Source organism: Lagopus muta, chromosome 3 (assembly GCF_023343835.1).
Source record: "Lagopus muta isolate bLagMut1 chromosome 3, bLagMut1 primary, whole genome shotgun sequence".
NCBI lineage: Eukaryota > Metazoa > Chordata > Aves > Galliformes > Phasianidae > Lagopus > Lagopus muta.
In genome coordinates, this window is record NC_064435.1 from 28,669,112 (window position 1) to 28,692,050 (window position 22,939).

The 22,939-nt window shown below is 39.0% G+C and overlaps 1 protein-coding gene across 1 annotated transcript in view; it reads right to left on the reverse strand.

The window, feature by feature from the left end:
- Positions 1 to 326: 326 nt before the first annotated feature.
- STMN2 (stathmin 2) overlaps positions 327 to 22,939 on the reverse strand; it is a 34,421-nt gene continuing 11,808 nt past the window's right edge. Inside the window, exons 2-5 of the mRNA XM_048938620.1 lie at positions 11,799 to 11,894; positions 10,983 to 11,155; positions 4,059 to 4,250; positions 327 to 1,732 (exon numbers count right to left, since the gene is read on the reverse strand). Of these exons, the coding sequence (XP_048794577.1) occupies positions 1,673 to 1,732; positions 4,059 to 4,250; positions 10,983 to 11,155; positions 11,799 to 11,894 (521 nt within the window). The 3' untranslated portion in view covers positions 327 to 1,672. The remainder of the gene's footprint in view (positions 1,733 to 4,058; positions 4,251 to 10,982; positions 11,156 to 11,798; positions 11,895 to 22,939) is intronic.

Below are 22,939 nucleotides of genomic sequence, written 5' to 3' on the forward strand. Positions count from 1 at the left end.
TCTTGAAATCTCATTTTTTTTCAGTACTGAGTCAGGCTAAGGGGTGCACATGTACCAATTTCTTTTGTAATAACTTAATGCTAGAGTCATGTGCATAGGTTCAGTTTATATGGTAATCTTTAAAAATAACCAGCCTAAGTACTGGAAAGCACATAGCAGGAGCTAGACCTGCTTATTTCTTAGCAGAGAAATCAACTTGATTTATTAATAGGTCTTATTTAAATCTCATTTCCATGCTTTTATGACTTTGTTAGGCTTTCACCTCATACAGGCACATGCCAGAAGTAATGGAGCGAGAGAAGAGACAAGCCCTTTTTCAGTTCACAGAACCCCAATTCTTTATTAATCACAGCTTGCTCACAATGACATACAGGAAAATAGCACTAATGAAGAGTAGAATATGCAGGCAGCAACCTCTGGGGGGGGGGGGGGTTGGGGGGCAGGGACAACTTCAAAACTGCAGCTATTTTGGGGACGATGTGTTAGGTTTCGTGATACTGTACTTGGCACAAGCACCCTGTCTAGTCATTCCTGCTTCAGCCCTCTTAGTCATAGAATCATAGAATCACCAAGGTTAGAAAAGACCTCCAAGATCATTCAGTCCTAGCTGTCCGTCTCTAGGGTTGGCTAACACTGAAGAATAAAGGTCAACACAAATGGAAGTCAGCAGTGTGAGAAAAAAAACCAAAACATCTGGTTCAAGGGTTCCCGGTGAAATATTTGATTGCCTCTTTTAATGTTACACATGTACTACAGTAGCATCAGAGAAGTATCATAGATCATGGCACCTACAAATAAAGCCACTTGATGCTATCTATTAGTTGCTTCATTAATAAATTTTCAAGTGGTAGATTAAGCTCACTTTACAATTAGCACTTGTATGGCTGTTTGGCATCATTTAGAATCTGTCATAGCTTGATGGTTACAATGTGCCTTTTAAATTCATTTCAAACTGATACCACTTGCTTTCATTCAGTTGCAAAGCTGTTATTTGTTGCCTCTTGCTTCAGAAAGCAGAAGCACCAAGTAGTGCACATGGTGATTTAACTTCAGTTATACAGCATGCTACAGAGTCCTGTAGCGCGAGTTGCATTTGAAGAAACTATATTTTAAGAGTCTCTTGTCTTGGACAGCTGAATGTGAAGTCACAACACCTGTGATCTAGTCACTGTTTCAACAAAGCTCGTTGATGGCAAAGCAGCCTAGGTTGTTAGGCAATGACTGGTCTCTAGCACCATAGAACTACTACTGACCTCGTGGTGAGTTGGAATGAAAGTCGCAGGGAATGGAGTTAGACATGAGGTGCTTCAAATGGACAGATCCAGCAAATTCAATTGAGTGGAAATAGACAACATCAGAAGCCTGTTACAGGACATGTAAGATTATGAAATAACTTGCATAATGCAATACTTGTATTTTTTAACAAAAATGTAAGTATTTACAAAATAAGATCCAAGTTTTTTAAACATCAAGCAAATCATTCTGCAAAGAGACCGCATTGATTTTGTTTTATTTTTTGTTTCTTTTTTTAAAGTTTTTATTGAGTTCTTGATTTTTTTTTTTTTTTAAACCATGTCATACATTTCCCATACTGATATCGCATGATCCATAATAATATAGGCAGGGGGAGTTTACTAATGGTGGGGATGGGTCACATCCACCATTGCTGTTCTCAGCCAGACAGTTCCACCTGGAGCTCCTTGTTTCTACGCACCTCTGCAGCATGCCTCTCCTGGAAAACATCAAGAAAGGAAAAATCAAACTTTGTTCTCATCCTGCATGCCAAGGGAGGTTCCTGTTGATAACATAGCTGAGCTATCCTATCCTATCCTATCCTATCCTATCCTATCCTATCCTATCCTATCCTATCCTATCCTATCCTATCCTATCCTATCCTATCCTATCCTATCCTATCTCCATTCCATTCCATTCCATTCCATTCCATTCCATTCCATTCCATTCCATTCCATTCCATCCTCCTTAGACTGAACAATGAAGTTAGCTATCCTCTCTGTCTTTCTTCTGCTATGATGAAGCTGGGGAGGAGATACCAGAAGTCAATGCTGTGCCCTTCTATCCAGTTATATCCATGTTGTCTTTTCTTTTACTAAACCAGTCATGACTTGTTTAGACTTATTTGACTGACTGTATATTCAAATACTTCTGTGAAAATTGGTCTGTGGTCAGGAACAACAGCTGTCAAATGAATTTAGGAAATATTCCATTCAGGGTGTTTATAAAACTGTATAATTTTTGGCAGCTTCAAGATTTTAGGGTTTTTGATTTGTGCCTCTTGTTTTTCAGCTGTCAAACTGTCAGTTTTTTACCATTTCTATATGATCAGTGGAAAAAAAAGGTTACAAAACTAAATGACAAGTCACAAGATGACTAGAGAAGCAACTCATCATAGCTGATTTCTGTTTAAGGAACTTCCTAGATATTTTCATACATTAGGGGATATTCTATGGGGATTAGTAAAAAATTCAATGAATTCAACAGGAATCTTTTCATTGGCTGAGTTAAGCTATGGATCATAGGCCAACACAGCTTATTGTATCATCTGAGTCTGTAAATCACAGTTTCTTATAAGATTCATAATTTTAAGTGCCAGATTTTCTAAGGGACCTGTTCCTCAGGGCTCCAGTTAATTGCAGAATGCAAAAGTTATCTTTGATCTTATAGGAGCTTCTAGGCACCATAGCCTTGAGGCATCCACAGTTCTGGTCACTCTTGAAGACATCTCACATCATCTTTTCCTGCATAGTAAGAGTTGGGTGTTGTGCTGGCAAAAACTATATAGCCATGTAGTATTTAATTTTTGGTCTGTACAAATATTCTCAAATGAGTTATCATAGTCTTTGTTAAAAAACCTTTGTATTTCATGAACATCTGCCATGATATTGCTGAAGAACAGGAGATTAACAGCCTGTAAATATGAGCATAGCATCAAGATGCTCCAGCTGTCTGTCCCATTTCCTTTTGGATCTCCAGGATGGCTAGTTGGCTTTTCCCTTTGTTTTCATAAGCTTTGGGATATGTGCCTGTAAACACATCTACTGAGAAAATAAGTAATTTGAGTACAATTCTTAAACTCCACAATTATTTAGTTTGCATATTCACTTAAAACTTTGGGAAACAATGGTTTCTTTTTTGCTGCATGACACTATTGTTCCCATCAAAGAAAGAAGCATTTAGAGAGGTCTCACCGGAAGTGACTGGGAGCTATTTTATTTCTATTAATCATTTATTTTCAAAAATATTAGAAAGTTCATTGGTGAAATAAATGTAAATTATCTTTTTGTTAACTCTTCTGAACATTAATTCTCATGCCTTCCTTTCTTGTTTAGGAGGGGTGATTTGGAAAAGGGCACATTTGGCTCTCAACTGTGTATTTTGTAATTTACTGGATTCTCAAGAGGAATTCCTATGGCTGTACCAAAGATCTTCAAAAGAAAGCTTACACTGTATTAGTTACAAGACTTACTGGAAGAATAGGCATGTTTTAATGTATAGGAAAGAATTTTTCATGATTTTTTCACTCTTTCCCCATCAGAAGTCAAGAACTATACACAGGATAAATGTTTAATTTGACCACTGAAGTTCCTCTCCAGGTGCAAAGGAAATCTTATCAGTGAATGTAAATATCTGAAGGAAGGTTGTAAAGGGTTGTAAGACAAGAAGCAGTGTACACAAATTGGAATACAGGAGGCTAACTCTGAACACTAGGAGGAACTTTTGTGCTGTGCAGGTGATAGAGAACTGATGCAGGTTGTGCAGAAGTTGCAGAGTCTCTTTCTTGGAGACCTCCATTAACCACCTGGATGTGATCTGGGCCCCCTGTGTTGGTCGTCTCTGCTGGAGCGGGGTCTGGGCCAGATGGACCCAGTGGTCCCTGCCAATCTGTGATTTCCCAAAAGTGGCTTAGATAGGCATCAGGGACTCTGGTTTAAAACTAACTAAAGTTTTGTAACTGAGAAAAGAGCTATGCACAGCATCTCTTTGAAATACTGATCAGATGCTCTTCTCTAGTCCAGACTGAGGAGTGATGGCGCAGTTACCTTTTCTTGGAGACGTTCAATAAGAGCAGCTAGATTAGCTTCGCGGTTTTCTTTGATCTGTTCCATTTTCAGTATCAGCTTTTCCTCTGCCATTTTGCTGAAGTTATTGTTCTCCTCCAGAGCTTTCTGAAGCACCTCTCGCTCATGTTCCCTCTTCTCTGCCAGATGTTTCAGCACCTGGGCCTCCTGGGACTGGAAACAGAGAGACGTGTGGTTGAAAGACGTGTCTTGAAAACCCACGTGGAGTGAAATAACCTCCATGGGGCTCTTCACTGAATTTGGAAACTCTGTAATGTTTGTTCACTTTTAAAAGCATTGCTGGGTAAAATCACTTCTACGTAGAAACCAGATTAGTTTCAATAGCGGGCTGAGAAGCACTGGCTAAATGTGGGGAATATGCCTTAGGGAGCAGCAGAGCAGTGTTCAAACCACTTCTGTTAATGAGAAGTGCTGTCCACAGTTATTGCAGTGGTTGCTTAACCTCTGAGAGCTGCGGTCCTTTAGGTGTGAATATTTTATTTGTAGAGATACAGGACTGGGAGCTGAAGGGAATGGTGTTAAAAAGGAGCTGAATTTTTTGCCCAGGTTGGGCATTTTTAGTATGTCTGAATAGTAACAGGCTTTGAAGTTTACAATTGTGAAGGATAAACGAATCCTTCACAAGATAAAGGATCAATATAGACAATGTTTTTTTTCTCCCAGTATTTATGTTCAGCTTCTCCTCATTAAATATGAAAGAAAAAGGGTGTTATGTTATACAGAAAATATGTAAGAATTGTATTTTCACTTAAATTATTCAAGAAAGATGAAAACTGAAGGTAGGAATTAAACATATTCTAGCATACTATCCTTTGTAAACTTATTTCTCAGAAGCACAAGGCTTGTTATTTATTTTAAATCAAGTTAATAACACAGAACCAGTAATCCTAGGAGAGAAACCAGAGAATTTGCAGCACTGGGCCCATCCTCAGGCAAGTCTAGCAGAAAAGACTGTGTTTCAGAGGGGTTATTTAGAAATTATAAACAGCACTGTATGCTCTTGGAAAAAAATAAATTAGAGGGAAAATGAGAGGCAAACAGAAAACAGGGAAGAAATATGGCTCTGGGAAGCTAAGTGAATATTTCAGCACAGATAACAATACACTGTTGCCATTTTTATCCATAAAAATGACTAGCTTAAGGCCTAAATTAAGGGTTTTAACCAGTAATTACAATTAGCAGTAATTAATCCTATTAAATTATATCGAGAGGCTTTTAATGGAGTGAAAAAGAGCTGCTGTTTTCTTATATGTGGAAGATCCAACTAGAAGAAGAAAACAAATATATTAACAAAGGTAGGATACACATACAGCCAAATATACTGACAAGGCAAATTAAGCAGATTATAGACAAGGTTGCAGAAGCCAGGCAGAACATCTTGCAACAAGACTGGATCTAAATCCATCTGGCTTTCAAAGGTTGGAACAGCTTGCTTGAGATCAGAGATAAAGCTACTTTTGTCATTCTTGGCCATTCATTGGATTTTCTTTCACCTCCAGCCTGATTGCAGTTCTGGACTTGCTGCTCAGCTGTAGTTTCTGGAGCTAGCTGATGGGAGTGCTGCACTGAGCTGCTTGGTACCTTGCAGTGATCCTCACTGCTTTTACCACTATAGCACATGTTGAACAGATAGCAATAGAGCAACCGAGTCAGACAAAATGACTGATGTGCCAGACAAAACATTGCAAATGGGAACATAAAGTCCCATTATAAATATATGATCAAGAATGTGGAGGTTTGGACAACAGATACGTCTAAGGATGCATCCCATAATAAAAAGTAAGATTTGGACTGTGCTTCTAAGCAGCATTTTTTGAAAGAACACTGGCTATCAGTGGGAGATATTATCTAAATGCCTTTGGGTCTTTGGGGCGCTTGCTTGTTTGTCAGGATTTATTTTCTTCCACTGAAACCTTTTGCTTTCTGGAACTACTTTCTATTATCATAAATCCATGAGAAAAGTGAAAAATTAGAGCTCCATAGCAAAGTACACACAGTTCTAGAGGCCGTGCTGGCAGGCAACACTTTAAAAATTAATTTGGTCACTAATGCAAGATAATGAAGAAAATACTTACTTACAAATTAATGCAGTATTTTCTGAATGTAAATTACATTGGCATCAGAAAGAGTCTAAATGAAAGCCATGCCATGCTTCAGGAACTAACCGCACATTTCTGATGTTCGTTATGATGTGCCTTACAAGACGTCCCTTTTCCTCACACAAAATGTTCAGGGTACTTGGGAGTTGTTCAGAATAAAGGCTCCCCTCCTCATCACAAGGCACACAAGGAGGAGAGTGTCATTTACACTGATGTCCCTTTCCTAATGCCACTTACACCAGCTGTGAGCCTGTCTGTTTCCCCTGCGTCCAGATCTCTGTTGAAATACCCTTATGACAATTTTGGAACCCAGTCAATGCATTTTTGTACTGGATTGTCATATGATTTTGTGTTTCAGATACATTTGGCTAAAGATCTTGGCCACCCAGTCTGCTCAAAGCCTGCTAGATATCCAGAAATTACTAAAATGAATGGCCCTTGATATCTAGTGTGCCTGGAACTAATGGACTTTTTGTTGTTGGTGTTGGCTTTTAACTGATGCATTTGGACAGATTTGACGTGGGATCTAACACATGTAGGAAGTTTTTATTGCATATTTGTTTTTCAACGATGTATTGAAGTGCTGGAAAAGGTATTCTCATATTCCATTTTTTAAAGCACTTGTAAATGGTTTACAATAAATGCTTCTAGCAGAGCTATTATGAGAAAATGTGTATAAAAATCTGGAAGTGGGATGGAAGATAAAGAAGATTAAGTATAAAATGATGGAGAAAGGAAAAAAAGAATACTCTGGGTGAATATTCAGAAGACTTATTAAATATAAAATGTTTAATCACAGCAGCTACAGCTGCAGCCTCTAATGCCAGATGTAGAGGAATAAAAATCATAGAATCATAGAATGGTCTGGGGGTTGAAAAGGACCATAATGATCATGCAGTTTCAACTCCCTTGCTGTATGCGGGTTGCCAGCCACCAGACCAGGCTGCCCAGAGCCACATCCAGCCTGGCCTTGAATGCCTCCAGGATTGTTAATGGGATGGGCATCCACAACCTCCTTGGGCAACCTGTTCCAGTGTGTCAACACGCTCTGTGTGAAAAATGTTGTTAGACATTCCTGGTATAGATATTTTGCTCCCAGAAATGTACTACTGTGCTGAAAAGATTACTGATGCAGGCAAACTCCTTAAGACATTCATGTCACTTTCTAGAGGACCATATGCAATCCCAGTTTTCGGAGTCCTTCATGAGGAAATCCGCATCTCAGCTGGTCAGAGATAGATGCAGACAACTAAGCATTCTAAGAGCAAAATTATGGAAATTGTATTTTGAAATGTCTTATTATTATTGTTATTACTATTATTACAGTAAGAAAATTCCACTTATCTGACTTGGGCAGCCTGGTCTGGTGGTTGGTGACCTTGCACATAGCAGGGGAGTTGAGATTAGATGATTATTGTGGTCCTTTTAAACCCAGGCCATTCTATGATTCTATGATTCTATGCTCTTATTTTCTCACATCGATCTATTTTCCTTTGACGCATACTTCCCAATATTTAAGCCATTTATTCAGAGATAAAGGATTACACTTTAAACAAGAAATTTCCCTGACTTTTTTAGCTACTAGGATGTAGGAGACACAGCATGAGACATGCTTTCTGGAGAAGAGAAGGCTCATGGGAGACCTCTGAAACTGCTTGAAAGGAGGTTGTGGTGAAGTGGGGGTTGGCCTCTTACAACAGCAATAGGATGAGAAGTAATGGCCTTGATTTGCACCAGGAGAGGTTCAGGTTGGATATTAAGAAAAATTTCTTCCTTGATAGAGTGGCCAGGCACTGCAACAGACTGCCCAGGGAGGTGGTGGAGTCACTGTCTCTGGAGGTGTTCAAGAAACGTTTAGATTTTGTACTGAAGGACATGATTTAGCAGGGGAATACCGGGGGTAGGTGGAGAGCTGGACTAGATGATCTTGGAGGTTTTTTCCAACCCTGGTGATGCTATGGATTTATTTTAAATGAAATTCTTCAGTAGAAGCTTCAATAACTTTGGTATTATTCATTGTATTGTGTATTTAAGATATACTACAGGGTAGGATTAAAGACTCCTACTGCAATGCAAATGCCAACATATGAATTCCTAATAAAAAGTTCTTAATTAGAAGGAATTAATTATATGATGTTTTCAGTAGCAGAAATGAAGTTGCTTTCCTGCATAAAAGCAAGGAAATGGGCACAAATTGATAGGAGCTAGACGATCCTTTAGGTCCCTTCCAATCCAAGCCATTCTATAAGTTAGATCTCACTTATGGCATATTCCTCCCTGGGGTGTACTTTTAATTATTAGAACCACTTCTGACTGTTGTCAGAATTCTCTGTCCCAACTGGTGTGCCAAGACACAGGGAGAGACAGCTGCTCTCCCAAAGCTATGACTGAACGGACAAGGAGAACAGGATGCACCCCCTCCATGGGCTTACAGAGCAAAGCAATGCATGTATTGCTGCAGATGTTCTATGCAAATGTTGCCTAATTAGCAGAGCAGGGCCTAAGCAGGGCCTAAAACCAGTGAGTATGTGTATTTTTAAAGACAATTCTCATTCATTAGTTATATTTGATTTTAATGAGAACTGTGCTGGAAGGACATGATCTAGAATGGTTATGCCTAATAGTTGAGGTACATAGATAAAAAAGCATGATCACAACTGCCATGCTGGATCTCAGAAAACATCTGCCTGACTTGTCCAGCAGCAGAAAGCGGAAGATGCTTTGGGAAAGTATATATGAAGTTGGGCAATTCTGCCTGATTCTTTCCTATGCATTTTCCTAGCTTCCACCAGGTTACATGCTGGCTGAGGCAGATGTTGTATCTGTCAAATTATCTCTACGAGGTACTTCTTTACCAATTTTGCTATTGTCTTTTTGAAATAATTAATATTTAAATAACATCTAAATAGCTTATGGTAACAAATTCAAAAACTTGATTAAATGATATATGCAAAGGTAATTCCCTCTCTCTGTCTTCAAATTGTTGCCTGATTTTGTTGAATGTTTCTTCCCCTTTGGATGTGTGAAACAGAATATAATTGTTCCTACTTATCTTCTCATTACCATTCAAGACTTTAAGACTTCTGTTTTATCTTCCACCTGTTGTCTCTCTCCAAGCTGAGAAATAGACTGTTTAATTTATCTTCTTATGGAAGATGTTCTATCCCTGTGATTGCATTTTTCACTCTTCTCTGCATTATATGCTTTTTTTTAGACTAAAACTGCAGGCAATGCTTGGGATGTAGGAGCACCAAGGATTTTAACAGTGATGTAGAGAGGTTTTCTGCTCTGTTCTTTGTTCCTTTGCTTGCAATTTCTCCTGCACTGCTAGCATGGAAGATCTTGTCTATTAAAATAGCTCATTTAGCTATATGTTCATTCAAAATGAATGCAATAATGAGTTTTCCTTTAGGAAGAAATGAACAGTAATGAAATCAATGAAATGAAATCTCTGGAACATTCAGTTTCTACTTCCCACTAAGTATATGCATAATATTGGGCTTCTTAACTGTTGCCATTTCATTCTGTGTTTGTATCCTTTCTTGAGAATGTGTACTAGTTACAGAAGTACTTCACAGACTGTCCTTGAAGCTTGCAATCGCATGGATGTGCCACAGCTCATTCTTCTGGGCCGGTGCTAGTGTGTATGATTATCCTTTCACATATAGGCATGTCCTTCCACTGAAGAGAATGCCTTGACAAAAACAAAGACTGAAGCTATAAATCTAACATGCAACATCTGGATGACTGAATTGTTCCAGTTAATGAGATTCTGAGTTTCATCACAAATAAAAAGTAAGGAACACTTTTAAAATAAATGTCAGGAATCCAGATTTATTGACTTCAGGGGATTCACTTCTCATCACATAGAGCTGTAATGGCTCCAGATCTCTTGAAAGGAATCCTGATCTGGTCTGACAGAAGCAAAAGGAGAGCAGAGAGTCTTTTGCTGCTGGAGATACCCCATGTTCTATCTCTGGCATATCTGTTGCCCCTGAACTTCTGTATACGTTGTTGTCCACATCTACAAAAGATTTTGTAAATGCAGGGGTCTTTCTGCTGCAGGCACACTGCATTTGTGCTAATTGCTATGTAGATGGTCTATCAACCTTTCTAAGCTCTTTGTGACAAGCTTAATGATTATAAAAAAGGAATTGTCTGTTATGGGTAAGACCATAAGGGAGAAAAGACTCAGTAGATAACTCTACAAGGCCTATTTACAGCACTACTCAGACTGTCTGCTAGAAATGCTACGACAGCAATCAAGTAGTCTGGTGAGCAATCCAGAACACTCTTTATTCAGGGCTGGCACGTCTCCATACTGCATAAATAAGACAGTTTAGTTGACATAGATAGGCCCTGTGATTAATTTCCATGGACCCTACATGGAGTCAGTATTTGGTACCCAGGCAGTAGCTGTTCAAATTGCATATCTGTCTCTTAAATCAAGACTGAACCAGCTTTCAGCAACTATCATAGGTACTCTGAATGTACCCTTACACACAGAGAGAAAGCGCATAAATTTGAACCCACTGGGACTTTGTGTTCAAAACTACCTGTATTTTATGACACATGCTTCCTAAAAATCCGGACTAGTCAGATGTTTGCAAGTCGCTGAAAGAAAATAAACTAACCTGTCGATTTAAACATATTAGTAGCTTCTGTCAACGCTAGCACACTGTGAGTCAGTCATGGAGATGAGAGACATACAAAATAGATAGGAAAATTGGATGTTATCCTGCACACTGCTGGGTATAATCACTAATATTTTCTTAACGAAAAATACCTTTCTCCTCTCTTCGGCAGCCTCCAGCTTTTTCTGGATCTCCTCAAGGGAGAGCTCTTTCTTCTTTGGAGAGGCTAAAGTTCGTGGTGCTTCCGAGACTGGGGATGGTGGCTTTAGGATCAGTTCAAAAGCCTGGCCCGAGGCACGTTTGTTGATTTGTTTAACTTCCATGTCTGCACAATAAAGTGAGAAGCGGTAAGCACTTCAATACTGTGGTGGTGTTAAGGAGAGAAGCAGTACAAAAATTAGTATAGGATCAGAAATACAGACAAATGATTTAGCATTTTTGCTGTGGGCATTTCAAAGAAAATGCCAGATTATGGGCTGAAAATTGTCCTTGGGAGAAGTACATCCCATTTTACCTGCAATAGTTTATTTATACATGAACCCTATAAAGATAAAAATTTACAGCGGTTTTGGAAGCTTACTGGGGTTCTGTGTCATTTCACACTCCCAGCAAGTGCTGCCCAAACTGATTAAATTTTAAGCATGCTTTCATCTTTTCTGGGTTTCTTTGGGAACTATGATGTCAGCTGTGAAGACGTAATTCTCACATGGGAAGCACTTCTCAAGGTACTAGGAAAAATACAGCACCATATGAAAGATATAGCTTTAGGAGTTTAGCCAGTTGCTATTAGAAAAAATATCAAGCATCGTGAATAATAATACACAGTCAATGAGGCAATAGCCCAAATCAGCAAAAGAAGTGGTTAAATAAGCAAAATATTCTCTGTCTAACATTAGGTACCAGGATGGTGAACTGAGTCACGTCCCAACATTAGCACTTTATCTGACCTGCAGGTGAAAGTTACTCACCATCATATTTATAGATGTTCATGTTGCGAGGTTCAGGATAAAAACAGGAGCAGATCAGAGAGAGCATGGACAGCTCCTTCATCTTTTCCTTGTAAGCTGAAACAAGAGACCTTGTTAGCAAACTCCCCTTCTTCAGCTTCTCCTTAGTGAATCTCTAACCGCGATGACTGACCATGGACCAGCAAATCTGCTTCATAACCCACCTGGCAGATTTATCCAGAATATTTATTTTGTTTCTTCTGAACACGGAGTCTTTATCACATCAAATATGAGATGTTCAGTACTGAATAAACTGCTTCTGTTGTCATGCATGACCTCAGCCTTGGCTCAAATGCATGCAGTCCTCTTTCAGTAAAAGAAAGCGAATCTAGCTACCAGGAAATGTATTTAGCATTGGAAGAGTGCCATGACCCCACTATCTCCTGGCAGGTGGAAATAAATGAAGCTCTTACAAATTTCTATGACGTCTCCAAATGCAATTGGGAACAGCTCTGAAATATTGCCCATGTGTTGCCATAGGCAGATGCTAAACTCATTATCTGCAACAAATGAAAATGTCATCCAGATAATTAAAAATATAGCCAGAAATGAGGATCCATTTATAAAATCCTTAGCATAATGTCCTTAATATGAGAAAGTACTTGAAACAAAGAAGTATTTCCCTGTTCAATTCCTGTACAGTCACTTTGCTTCCATATTCAGGCCTACTGAATATCAGCTGATGCAATAAACACACTTCCAATTTACCTTCAGTGTTAGTCTGCAGTGCCTATAGACCCCAGTGATGGACTGAGAAATGGTGGTACCAATTCTTAGTCGTTACATGATAGTCTGCATTCGCCCATCCTAATTACTGACATCTCAGCTTATTAACTGGAAATTAGAACCCAGACAAGAGCCAGGCCTCCTGAGTCCTGTGGCAATACACCAGCTGCTGCACACACAGTGCAAGGTATGTATGTTGGTGGGGCTGCTTCAAAACTGACCTTGGCACACGCAAATCACTGCTGCTATTAAAATCATATCTACAGAGTCAGACATATATTTGCAGCCTGCATACGAAAAACATAACTTACAATATAACTGGGTCTGAAAGTATTGCATTTAACAGATTAGACCAAATTAATCCTTGATGTTACAGTAGGAAAATCAGAAAGCCCTGTAATCCTGAAATAGTGGGTGCAGATAAAATTGTCATTTAGTATTTCTCATGGCTGCTCTTCTTTTTTTTTGTTTTTTTTTTTTCCTACTCAGAAAGGCCCTGATGAGGTCTTGAGAGCCTGTAGGTGGTGCTCAGAATGGTGCTATTTGAATGATACGTCAGTTTAAAAATGGATTTCTAACCACCAGTGCATGATTAATTAAGTTAACGAATCTTTGTTTGGACACTAAATAACCCACCCAAAGGACATACAGCTTTACAGAAACCACTGGTGAAAGCAGCATCTCAGGTCAAGGTTGTATGGAAGACTTTGCTTTCTCTGAACTAAGCTTGCTAAGGAAGTTTGGATTTCAAATTTTTCTTTTGAAACCAAGTGCCAACTTGCAAAGAATAACTCAAATATTCCCTGAAGAGTCAAATGACTTTGAACTGATGTCTACTGATAGTCAAACATAATGTTATATTCATTTAAGCCCTCATCCAATAAAGTGTGTGACCACATGTGTAATTCTAAGCACAAAAGCGTGGCTGTACAAAATGTCCTTGGAGGAGGGCTTGACCAGCCAGCTGCCGACACCACCAGAACTTCATTGTGGAGGCTGTGGAAAGATCCTGCATGAGGGGCTAGTCAAAACATAGGAGGTTGTCTGTTAAAGACAGGGCCATTGATAATATGAGCTGAAAGCTTAACGTTGTAAAAGACCCGATGAATCACTGACACAACACATAGCTCGAAATATCTTTGTAGGAAGAGGCATGTAAAGAGATGTCTGAAGAATCCTGCCTTTTGGGTCCCCGTTATTATTTTTTCCCCTTGCTTGACATTGAATATATCTTGTTTCCTAGCAGCATTAAAAACAATCAGAAAAGGGTGTTTGTTCTGCTAGCTTGTCATCTGCAAAATATGGCTGGAGAAAGATAAGAATGTGCACAGCTCTCATTTCTTTTAATACAATAGCTGCACTGAAAGCACACTGCTGAAATTATTGTCCTATTCCATTCTGAACACGGACAGGATTAGGATGACATTCCATGCTTTACCGATGTTACATTTTGCTTCTCAGGGTATTGATTTAGTCTCTATTTGCCCTAAGAAGTCCTTCAACCACAGTTAGAACATACCTTGAACGTTCACAGCAATTTCTGGAGGCTGCTGCAACTCTAGAAACCACAACACATGGGTGACATGGACCAGCATAGGAGGAGAAGACCTATTCTGCCTCATGCAGCCACTGGGAGAGCATGTTGTACTCCTGCAGTGTTGTTGGGTAGTTTTGTCTATTGGAAAATTAAGGTCTGAGGGTCTCGAAGGAATGGAAGACCTGCACACCTCAGGTGTCCAACATCAGTGTTGTGAAGACTTCTCCCCCATGACCAGACGAAGACTGACATATGTGGTAAGAAAAAGTAGTTTGGTTAGCCCAGTGACAACTATGCAGGCACCTCTAGATGGTGGTCTTGATTGGAGTGGCTGGCCAGTGTCATACAGGGAGCTCACGACTGAACAGGGGGACAACTGTGATTTCCCAAGCCCTATGGAGTTAAGTGTTGTAGCCACAGAAACACATTCTCTCTAAAGGAAACATTTTACATTTAAAACCAAAAGGCAACTGTACAACATTTATACATATTACACAGGTCTTCTTATGTTAACTGAAATAGGTACCAAAATGTTCGTTATATAGTGGAGCTTTTAAAATCTCATAAAGAGTTTCAGTGATTGCAGCAAAGTTTATTTTCCAAATGTGTTTCAACTGGCTTACTAATGATACAGCTTCTTGTGCAGTCATGTGGGGTACATATCATTGCATTAAATGTGCAATTTAAATAAAGGCAAGTAAATGACAGTAATCATAATAATACAAAAGCTTTGATAGGGAAATTGCTAGGAAAGAAATTGTTGACAAAAGATTGTAACAGAATCTTCTCAGTTATAGGCAGCACCATTTAAATGTTTAGATGCATTAAATGCCTTGAAGTCTGGCATGAACTCAGAACACGGATTTTTGATAAAAACATAAGAGATTTCAGTATTAGCAATCATACCATTCTTTTTTTAAATTGAATTCCTTGTATTTGCAATCTTGTAGAAAGGCTTGGAAATAGTACCAAATGCCCTTAAAAACTTTGACAGCTTCAGAGAAGAATCTCAGATTGGATTGAAACACAAAAATTCATTTTTTTTTTTTCCTGAATGTGTTCCAAATGCATCTCAATATCACAGTTTGAAGCAAACAACACTACCTTTTGAAACATCTGAAATTATTTCTAACGGCTGTGTCTATAAATTATGAAACCAATCCCTGTGTTGGTGAACATTTTGATACTTTTATAAATTTCTGTGGGCTCTTTACTTGCCGGATCCTCCTGCTGCATTTGTATGATAAGCAGGGATGCACAGCAGATTGAAATCTGTGGAGGGATGCAATCCCAACGAGCTACATGCTGTAGACATTTTGAGGGTCTTTTCTTTAGACTAGGTTAGTTCCACGATGTGAACAACCATTAGCTCCTGAGCTCAGTAGAAGTGCAACTGAAGGATATCTTCCAGTCTTCTTTACTTCACAACTAAACTCTGTTTGCTCTGCAGTGTAGACCAAAGCTTGGTCAACTGGGGTTGATGATTCACTTCAAAATTGCTCTCCTGACCTCAGATTTAGTCAGAAACATTCCGTATTTCTTCACTAAAGACAGAGGTCCTTCAACTCGCCCCCAGGTTGAAGCTAAGAGGCAAGAGTGCTATGGCTGCCATTGGAATTCAGCAAACAATTATCTACTGCTGGGAGAAGCAGGAACATTAGGGAAAACACTGTTAAAACCACCCTGTCTGCTCTCATCTGTTACCAAATAGCTATAAGGAATTTTCTACAGTTTACACTGAAACATGAAAATCTTTACTGACTGATGGGCCATGGGCAATCCAGTCACATTTTGTTCCTTGGCAAAGGAGAGTTAGGACAGATTGCTGTGTCACAGAGGAGACTGTTATTCATAATCAAGACTATTTTTAACACATGAAAGCAGAGAGATAAGTGTAAATGTTACTTTATAATTAACATCTGATGAACGTAAGTCTGTTGATTCATTTTCCCTTACTGAATCCAATCTACATATTACAAAATGTTACTGATTTTTGAAAACTGAAATGCCACCAGCCAACTTTTGAGAATCTGTGCACCTGGAGGGAAGTTTGAATGGGCATTGCCCATGGCCAAAATGTGCAACCTATTGGATAGTTCAGCTCCACTGCCTTGCTGGGCATCCACAAGACAGATAGCTTCCTGAGATGAATTACAGTCACTAAATGAAATCCCACTTTTTGAATTTTTTATTATTATTTTTTAAAATTTATTTGGAAGAGAGTGTAAGAGTAAGAAATAAGATAATGAAGCATGGAATGCAAGGTACAGAATACCTACCACAACCATCCTCTGCACTGATCTCTCAAGAATGTTACTGAGAGAACGGCTTCTTACAAATTTCACTTTGTGACTGCTCTCTTGGAAGTGCTAGAGTTTTTGGTTTGTCATGAAAAGCCACATCATTTTGTGTACACCAAAAGACACACTCTATTGACCAGTGATTTTATTTTCATAATTCATTTGAGTAATATTGTGCATACTTTTCTGTGAAATGAAATGGTGTGACCTAACCATAACTGTAACTGATAACTACCAGAAGCAAGCCAAGATAGCCCTATCAAATTATTATCTATCTGGCATGCATTTTATCCTCATTTTGCTTTTCTCTTAATCACTGAAGATAAAATTTTGATTAATCTCTGTAGATTTAAAAGAAAGCACACAGAAAAAAATATTTAGTTGGCTTTATCCTTTTTGATTATAAACTGGGCCATTCTTTGTTGACCAAGTCTTTAAAAGCACGCTCTTCATTTAATGCAAAGCAGTTTTGTGTGGAGAGAATTTGAATGATGTCCCATGCCCCTGAATTTTTGCTATTTCAGTATCTGTGCCATAAGGGAAGGAGACAGAAACTGTGAAAAGGAAAGAAGAAACAGAATGCAGAAAAGAAATTGGGCATTACTGAGTTTCCTTTGTGAACACTGACAATAAAGTGCACAATAAGTGCAGAAAATGAGATAGAACTTGGACAGATTAATCTGCGTTTGTAGTAACTGAGAATTTTAAAAAGTAGTTTTAGGCATTCATTTCTGTAACCTTCATGGACATTTCGAAATCACAAAAGCTATCTAGGTTCCAGCAGAAGTATGTGCAATTTTATTCTCTTTGAATAGAAAGCCTTTTTAGAAAAACAGATTAAAATGGCTTGGAGGAGAATCAAGTAATAGTACTGTTCATAGAGGCACAGGGTGGCAGTGGAATTAGGGAGCATGACTTCTTCAAAACACAAGAACTGATGAAAATGACAGATCTGACCTTTCATACTATTATGACTGCGTCAAATTGTACCAAACCATTAACCCTACCATCAAATGAAAGCTCTCACATGGCCTTTCTACAGCACAGGTGGCAGAGCAGTATCTGGCTGGAAAACCCACCCACAGGAATATACAAGCAGCTGTTTGCTTATGCAGACTGCCCAATAATGCTTTCCTGGATTATTCCAGATGCTATGTCCATAGTTTTTACTTAATGAGTGGGATTTGATTCAAATGTTGTTCACTTTCTGATGTCAGAATGCTGTTACTGCACTGTAATGTTTCTATGTGTGTAATTTTCTGTGGTAGAGCTATGAGAAAATCCATTTACTGAACCCTGATTGTGCTGTTCCTGAAATTCAGTTGAATTTCAGTGAACTTCTTGCAGGGTTCAAAAAGAAATCCACAGATTTTTCCCTGGGGGCAGAAAACCTCCTCACTCAGTATCTGCCTTACCTTTGCCATTTTCTCAAGATTCCCCCTGCTCACCCCAGAATTTTCCCTGCCTCCACACCCCATCTTCCTTCTCCAGTTTTCTTCCCATAGAGGTTCTTCTATAGGTAAGGATGTCAGCTACTAAAACAGACTTTGAGGAAAATGGAGAGAATGAACAGCAAAGAATGAACTTAAAGGCTGTTACGCTCCTGAGACAGCATAATTTCCTGCCAGTTAACTGAAAGCAGTTGTTTAATTTTTCACTGTACCTCTTTGGCTCTGTAGACAAATTCTTCAAATTTATTTGTCAGGATGCTGATGTTTAAGATGCTGAAGTTCTGCTTACGATCATAAGAGGCCACCACACTCATAGATAGTTCTTGATGCACTATTATTGCCTAAGTGTGAAATCCAGGTATGGCCAGTGGTTCACAATCATTTAATACAGCCCCACCCGGTAATCATTCTGCTATCTGCCTTCTCTTATATCTTCTGGAAGCATAAAAGACAATGGAAATTCAGACATAAGTGAAGACATTCTCCTGAATCAGAATCAGGTAGAAAAAGGCGATGGGCAGTAAGAGCTGCACCAGGAGAACCAACCCCCCTTACCTGGCCCACCTCACCTGCATGACAACTGCTGTGGTTTTGACTGCACACCTGCCCACTGGGAAAACAGCCTCTTCTGATGGTATTGTAGCAATCTCTGCTCTGTCATGTCATACAGAAAAATTAAATTCCACTTTTCATTTATGACTACTGGTAAGAGTAGTAGTAATAATGATAGTACATGTATCAGTCTGAGTCTGATCCTGTCATTAATATTCCTGTTCTCAAGGAAAATCCCCAAGCTCTCTCTTGGAGACTTACATAGATGATTTAAGGATCAAAACCTTAAGCTGTGGAATTTCTGATTGGCTGGATTTGCTTTGCATGACTTAATGCTCACTGTGTAACGTATTTCCTTTGCCTCATGTGCCTGAAGAGCTTCCACATACTCTCTTGCCAGCACATGGAGCCATTAGAATCCTTTATTTCTGAGAAAGGTCACATATAAAGTGGCTTAAAAAGTCAGATACTTCACCCCAGAATGTCTGCTAATACAGCTTTGAAGATCTTCCCTGGTAAGCGACACAGAACCTACAGACAGCCGGTGCAGATACCATGCACTGGGTGGGAAGCACAATTTCAAGCTCTTGTACTGAACACAGCAGTTTTCTCTGCAGTCAAGGGCCAGACTGGAGATGCTGTTGCGAGCTCCTAAGGTCACTTCATTATTATGTTGTAGAAGCATACAGACATCCAGCTGAGATATGCACCACTTTTGTACAAACACATCAGAGGCAAACACCCTGCGCCAAACATCTTAAAGTGTAAGTGAGAAAGTCAGGCAGAGTGCACTGAGGATGAAATAACCCGGAGATGACAAAAATGGCCACAGGTCACAGACTCAGTCTGTAGGAAAGCTTCATGGAGAACCCAGTCTCCTGATGTCAGAATGAGTGACTCTTTCATTGGCCCAGCTGTCTCTTTGAGAATGGTGCAGATGATTTGGGTGCTGGCTGGTAGAACAGCCTCTGAAGGAAGGATGCTAATCAAATTTGATGGAACGGAGTGGTAACTGGTTAGTTAAGCAGTCTGCTATGATCAAACAACATAATCCCAAGGTATGAAATAGGCTGTAGGTTTTATTTTAGCACAGTAAGACTGGATTAGTGGAGTAGGACATGACGGAGTTGGCTTCTAGCATTTGTTTTGAATCTCAGCCTTGGAACAGAAGCATGCATTCCATGTTTCACAACAATCTCTTCAGAGACTTCCACTGACTTAATTTTGCACCACAGCGATCCCTAAATGTAGCCTCAACAAGCACTTCCTGGGTTGCAGCACATTTCTGGAGACATTTTAATCTTTGTTGGCTGGAGGGTCATGACATAATCCTAGGATATTGATCATATTATCAGGAGTTTTGCTACTGCTTCTTTGCAACTTGACATGTAGATCTTTTCTGGATACATACTGATACTATTTCAGTTATTTTATGGCCTGCTCCCCCCTTGCTCCCATCTCTGGATTTGGGTGCAAAACAGTTCTAAGACTCACACTGAGCTTCTAGATAAGAGCAACTTCTAGCGGACTTATGCACAAGTTCTAGAAGTAAGCCATTGATACAACATCAAGCAAAGGAATCGTTTCTGCAAAGCAGGCAGTTAAGAAAGAATGGGTATGGAATGCAACTTTTTCTGTTTCCATAATTAAAGGAACTTCAGCTGATGTAAATTGGAGCACCTCACTGAGGCAAAAAGAGATGCATTACTACAATTTCTGTTACTGGAAAGTCCATTCTTGCTGTTTATCTGGGACTCAGATATTTGAAAGAACTAGAAGTCAGATATGAAATGTGTTGGCCTTTTAAAATTTTTTTAATAATAATTCATGTATGATTTGTAACTGCAGTCCTCATTAATGCATGCCTTGTGCCACTCCAAGTTACTGATATCCTTAATGTCTTCCAATATTTAAATAATTGTTCTTTGAACTAATGAAGGCCAAAATATTAGTTATAAATTAAGACACAGAAAATGAGCTGCGAATTCAATTGTAAGGAGCACATATTTGCTTTAGGGAAAGACAATACTGAGGGCAATCAGCTAAGTAGAGATTTGTGCTTTTATTATAATAAATGCAATTATAATTTGCAGCTTGGTTGGACTCTTGATCTTTATATCCCAGTAGTTAAATGTATTCATTGCTTGCTGAGTCACTTCAGTGAGTGCAGAACATATTTTAATTATTTTCACACTATAATTACCAGGAGAATCCATTTTAGAAACAACATGCTACTGTGAGTGCTGGGAAAGGTACCCCTCAAATAAACCTAGTCACCTAGCCTAGAAAACTCATTTTATAACGTCTGATATAAAAATGCAGAAGCACTCATTACTTAGTTTATATACACCTTATATATATGCATGATACTTATTACAAAAACCTTTTTTTTTTCTGTAAATTTATTGGTTGATTTTGAGCAATCTGCATGCATTTAATGTACTTAATCCAAAGCCAAACATGTTTAACCACACCTTTGTTCTACACAATCACTCCTATGAGCTGCTATGACTACTAGCTAAACGTCAAAATGAAAATGACAATGAAAGGAGACAGTCTGAAAAATCCCATTTTCCTCTGAGTTCTGAATGGAATTTTAATTCTGTGGGACATTTTAAAATAAGGATATCTCATCCATGTGAATAAAAGCATTTGTTTGCTTTCTGTACCCAATTACAAATGGTGTATGTAAGTAGATTACTTAAAAATGAAGTGTTTCTACTTTCACAGTAATACAACATACACATTATAATCGCGTTAATTAAAACTGCATTTTAAATTTGAGTGCCATAACAAAGTTTAGATGACTTTTAGATCTCTATATAAAACTGTTTGACATTAGAGTTCATACGTATAACTTGCAACTACGGAGGTTTTTTGCTTTGAATCCAAGCATGGAACAACCCTGTTAAAGATCCTCTGATGCTCTGATTTATGACTATCATGTGGCTTAAATACCCTTTTTCTTAAAGTAATTTAAGAGTTTCTAAAAATAATTTAAGAATTATCTTGATTAGGTATATATAGGAGTAAGAGGTTGTATTTAATTACAGGCTATTCCAAAGAACTGAATTTCTAAGTTAGACAGACTTCAACCCTGAGTTAAGAAAGTCTCTCTATGTAGGAAGTACATCTAGGGTGTGTTTATCTTTGGGGAAATCTTTGGGTCTAAAAATAATGTCTTGAGATTTTGAAGGTCTTTTACACTACTGCACACAGTAAGCACTAATGACATCAACTCCCTGATCTACCATGTTGATACAAAGCAGTTTTTGTGAAACTCACTTTTTTCATTTGGTGTTGTCTCATAAGAAGAGGGCCGTGGATTGGCTAGAAAGCAATCTTTTAGCAGATCCTCAAGTCTAGAATCTTTGAGGTTACTCCTAGACATTTCAATGATCAGCATGCCCACAGTACAAATCTATTTTCACGGCATTTAAGAACATAGGATAATTTTCTGTTAGACTTGAATGCAGCCCTAAAAAGACTACAAATGCCTAAATGGTATTTCAGATAATGTTTCAGTGCGTAGCTACGTAAACCCGTAACTGCTAGTGCTTAAAGATGAAGTCTTAAGCACTAAATAGGAGTAGATACTGGGCAATGACCATTTTTGTTTTTTGGGGGGCTTTGAAAGTCTCACACGGAAGAGCTTTTTTGCAATGTCCTCTATCACTCCTCTAAAGACATCAGATGAGGAAAATTGAGGGGGGAGTCCAGCCAGATGCAGAGTTGTGTGTCAATGAACAGGCTGAGACGTTGGATTGATTGTACTTATTTGGCGTTGTGAGGCTCCACCTGAGGTACTGCCTCCAATTAAAGGGAAACATGGACAAACAGGAGTGGATCTAGCAGAGGGTTACCTGCAGCACGTGGCCTGTGAAGGCTTGTGGAAGAGATGAGATTTGTTTAGTTGGCAAAGGGGACTCTTAAGGGGTGATAGGCTAGTTGCTTAGAACTAGAGGGATGATCCGTGAAATGGCAGAGCCAATTCCACCAGCCAGGTACTGCCAGATAACAGAAGGAGCTACAGCCACAAACTGTGGCTTGGGATGTTGGTTGTGAGTTTATCCATGGAAGATTTCAGAAGCTGGCTAAATGAACTTGTGATAGTCCTGCTTCATGTAGCAGGATAGGGTAAATGATCTCTAGATGTACCTCCAACCAGATTTTCAGTTCCCAGAGTAAGCTCATCTTATGCTCCTGTGGGAGGCAAGGCTTGCTAGTAGCTCCTTCCTTCACTGGTCTCCACCCTACCTCCTCGCCAAAGAACCTCATGGTTTCTTTTTGCCATGTTGCTGTGGTAGCACAAGAGAGAGACCCAGCCCACTTGGCTGCTGGACTTCAGGTGTAGTTATTACCACTTCTCCAGTCATCCTACCTCTTTGTGAAACACAGTGGTTCAAGTACCCTTTCAGGTCTGCAAGCAATAAAACACACAGAACAGATGGAGGCAAAAAAAAAAAAAAGATACACAGAAGGAGATACCATCATTGTAACTATTTATTTATTTATTGGCTTTGCATCACTGGGGGG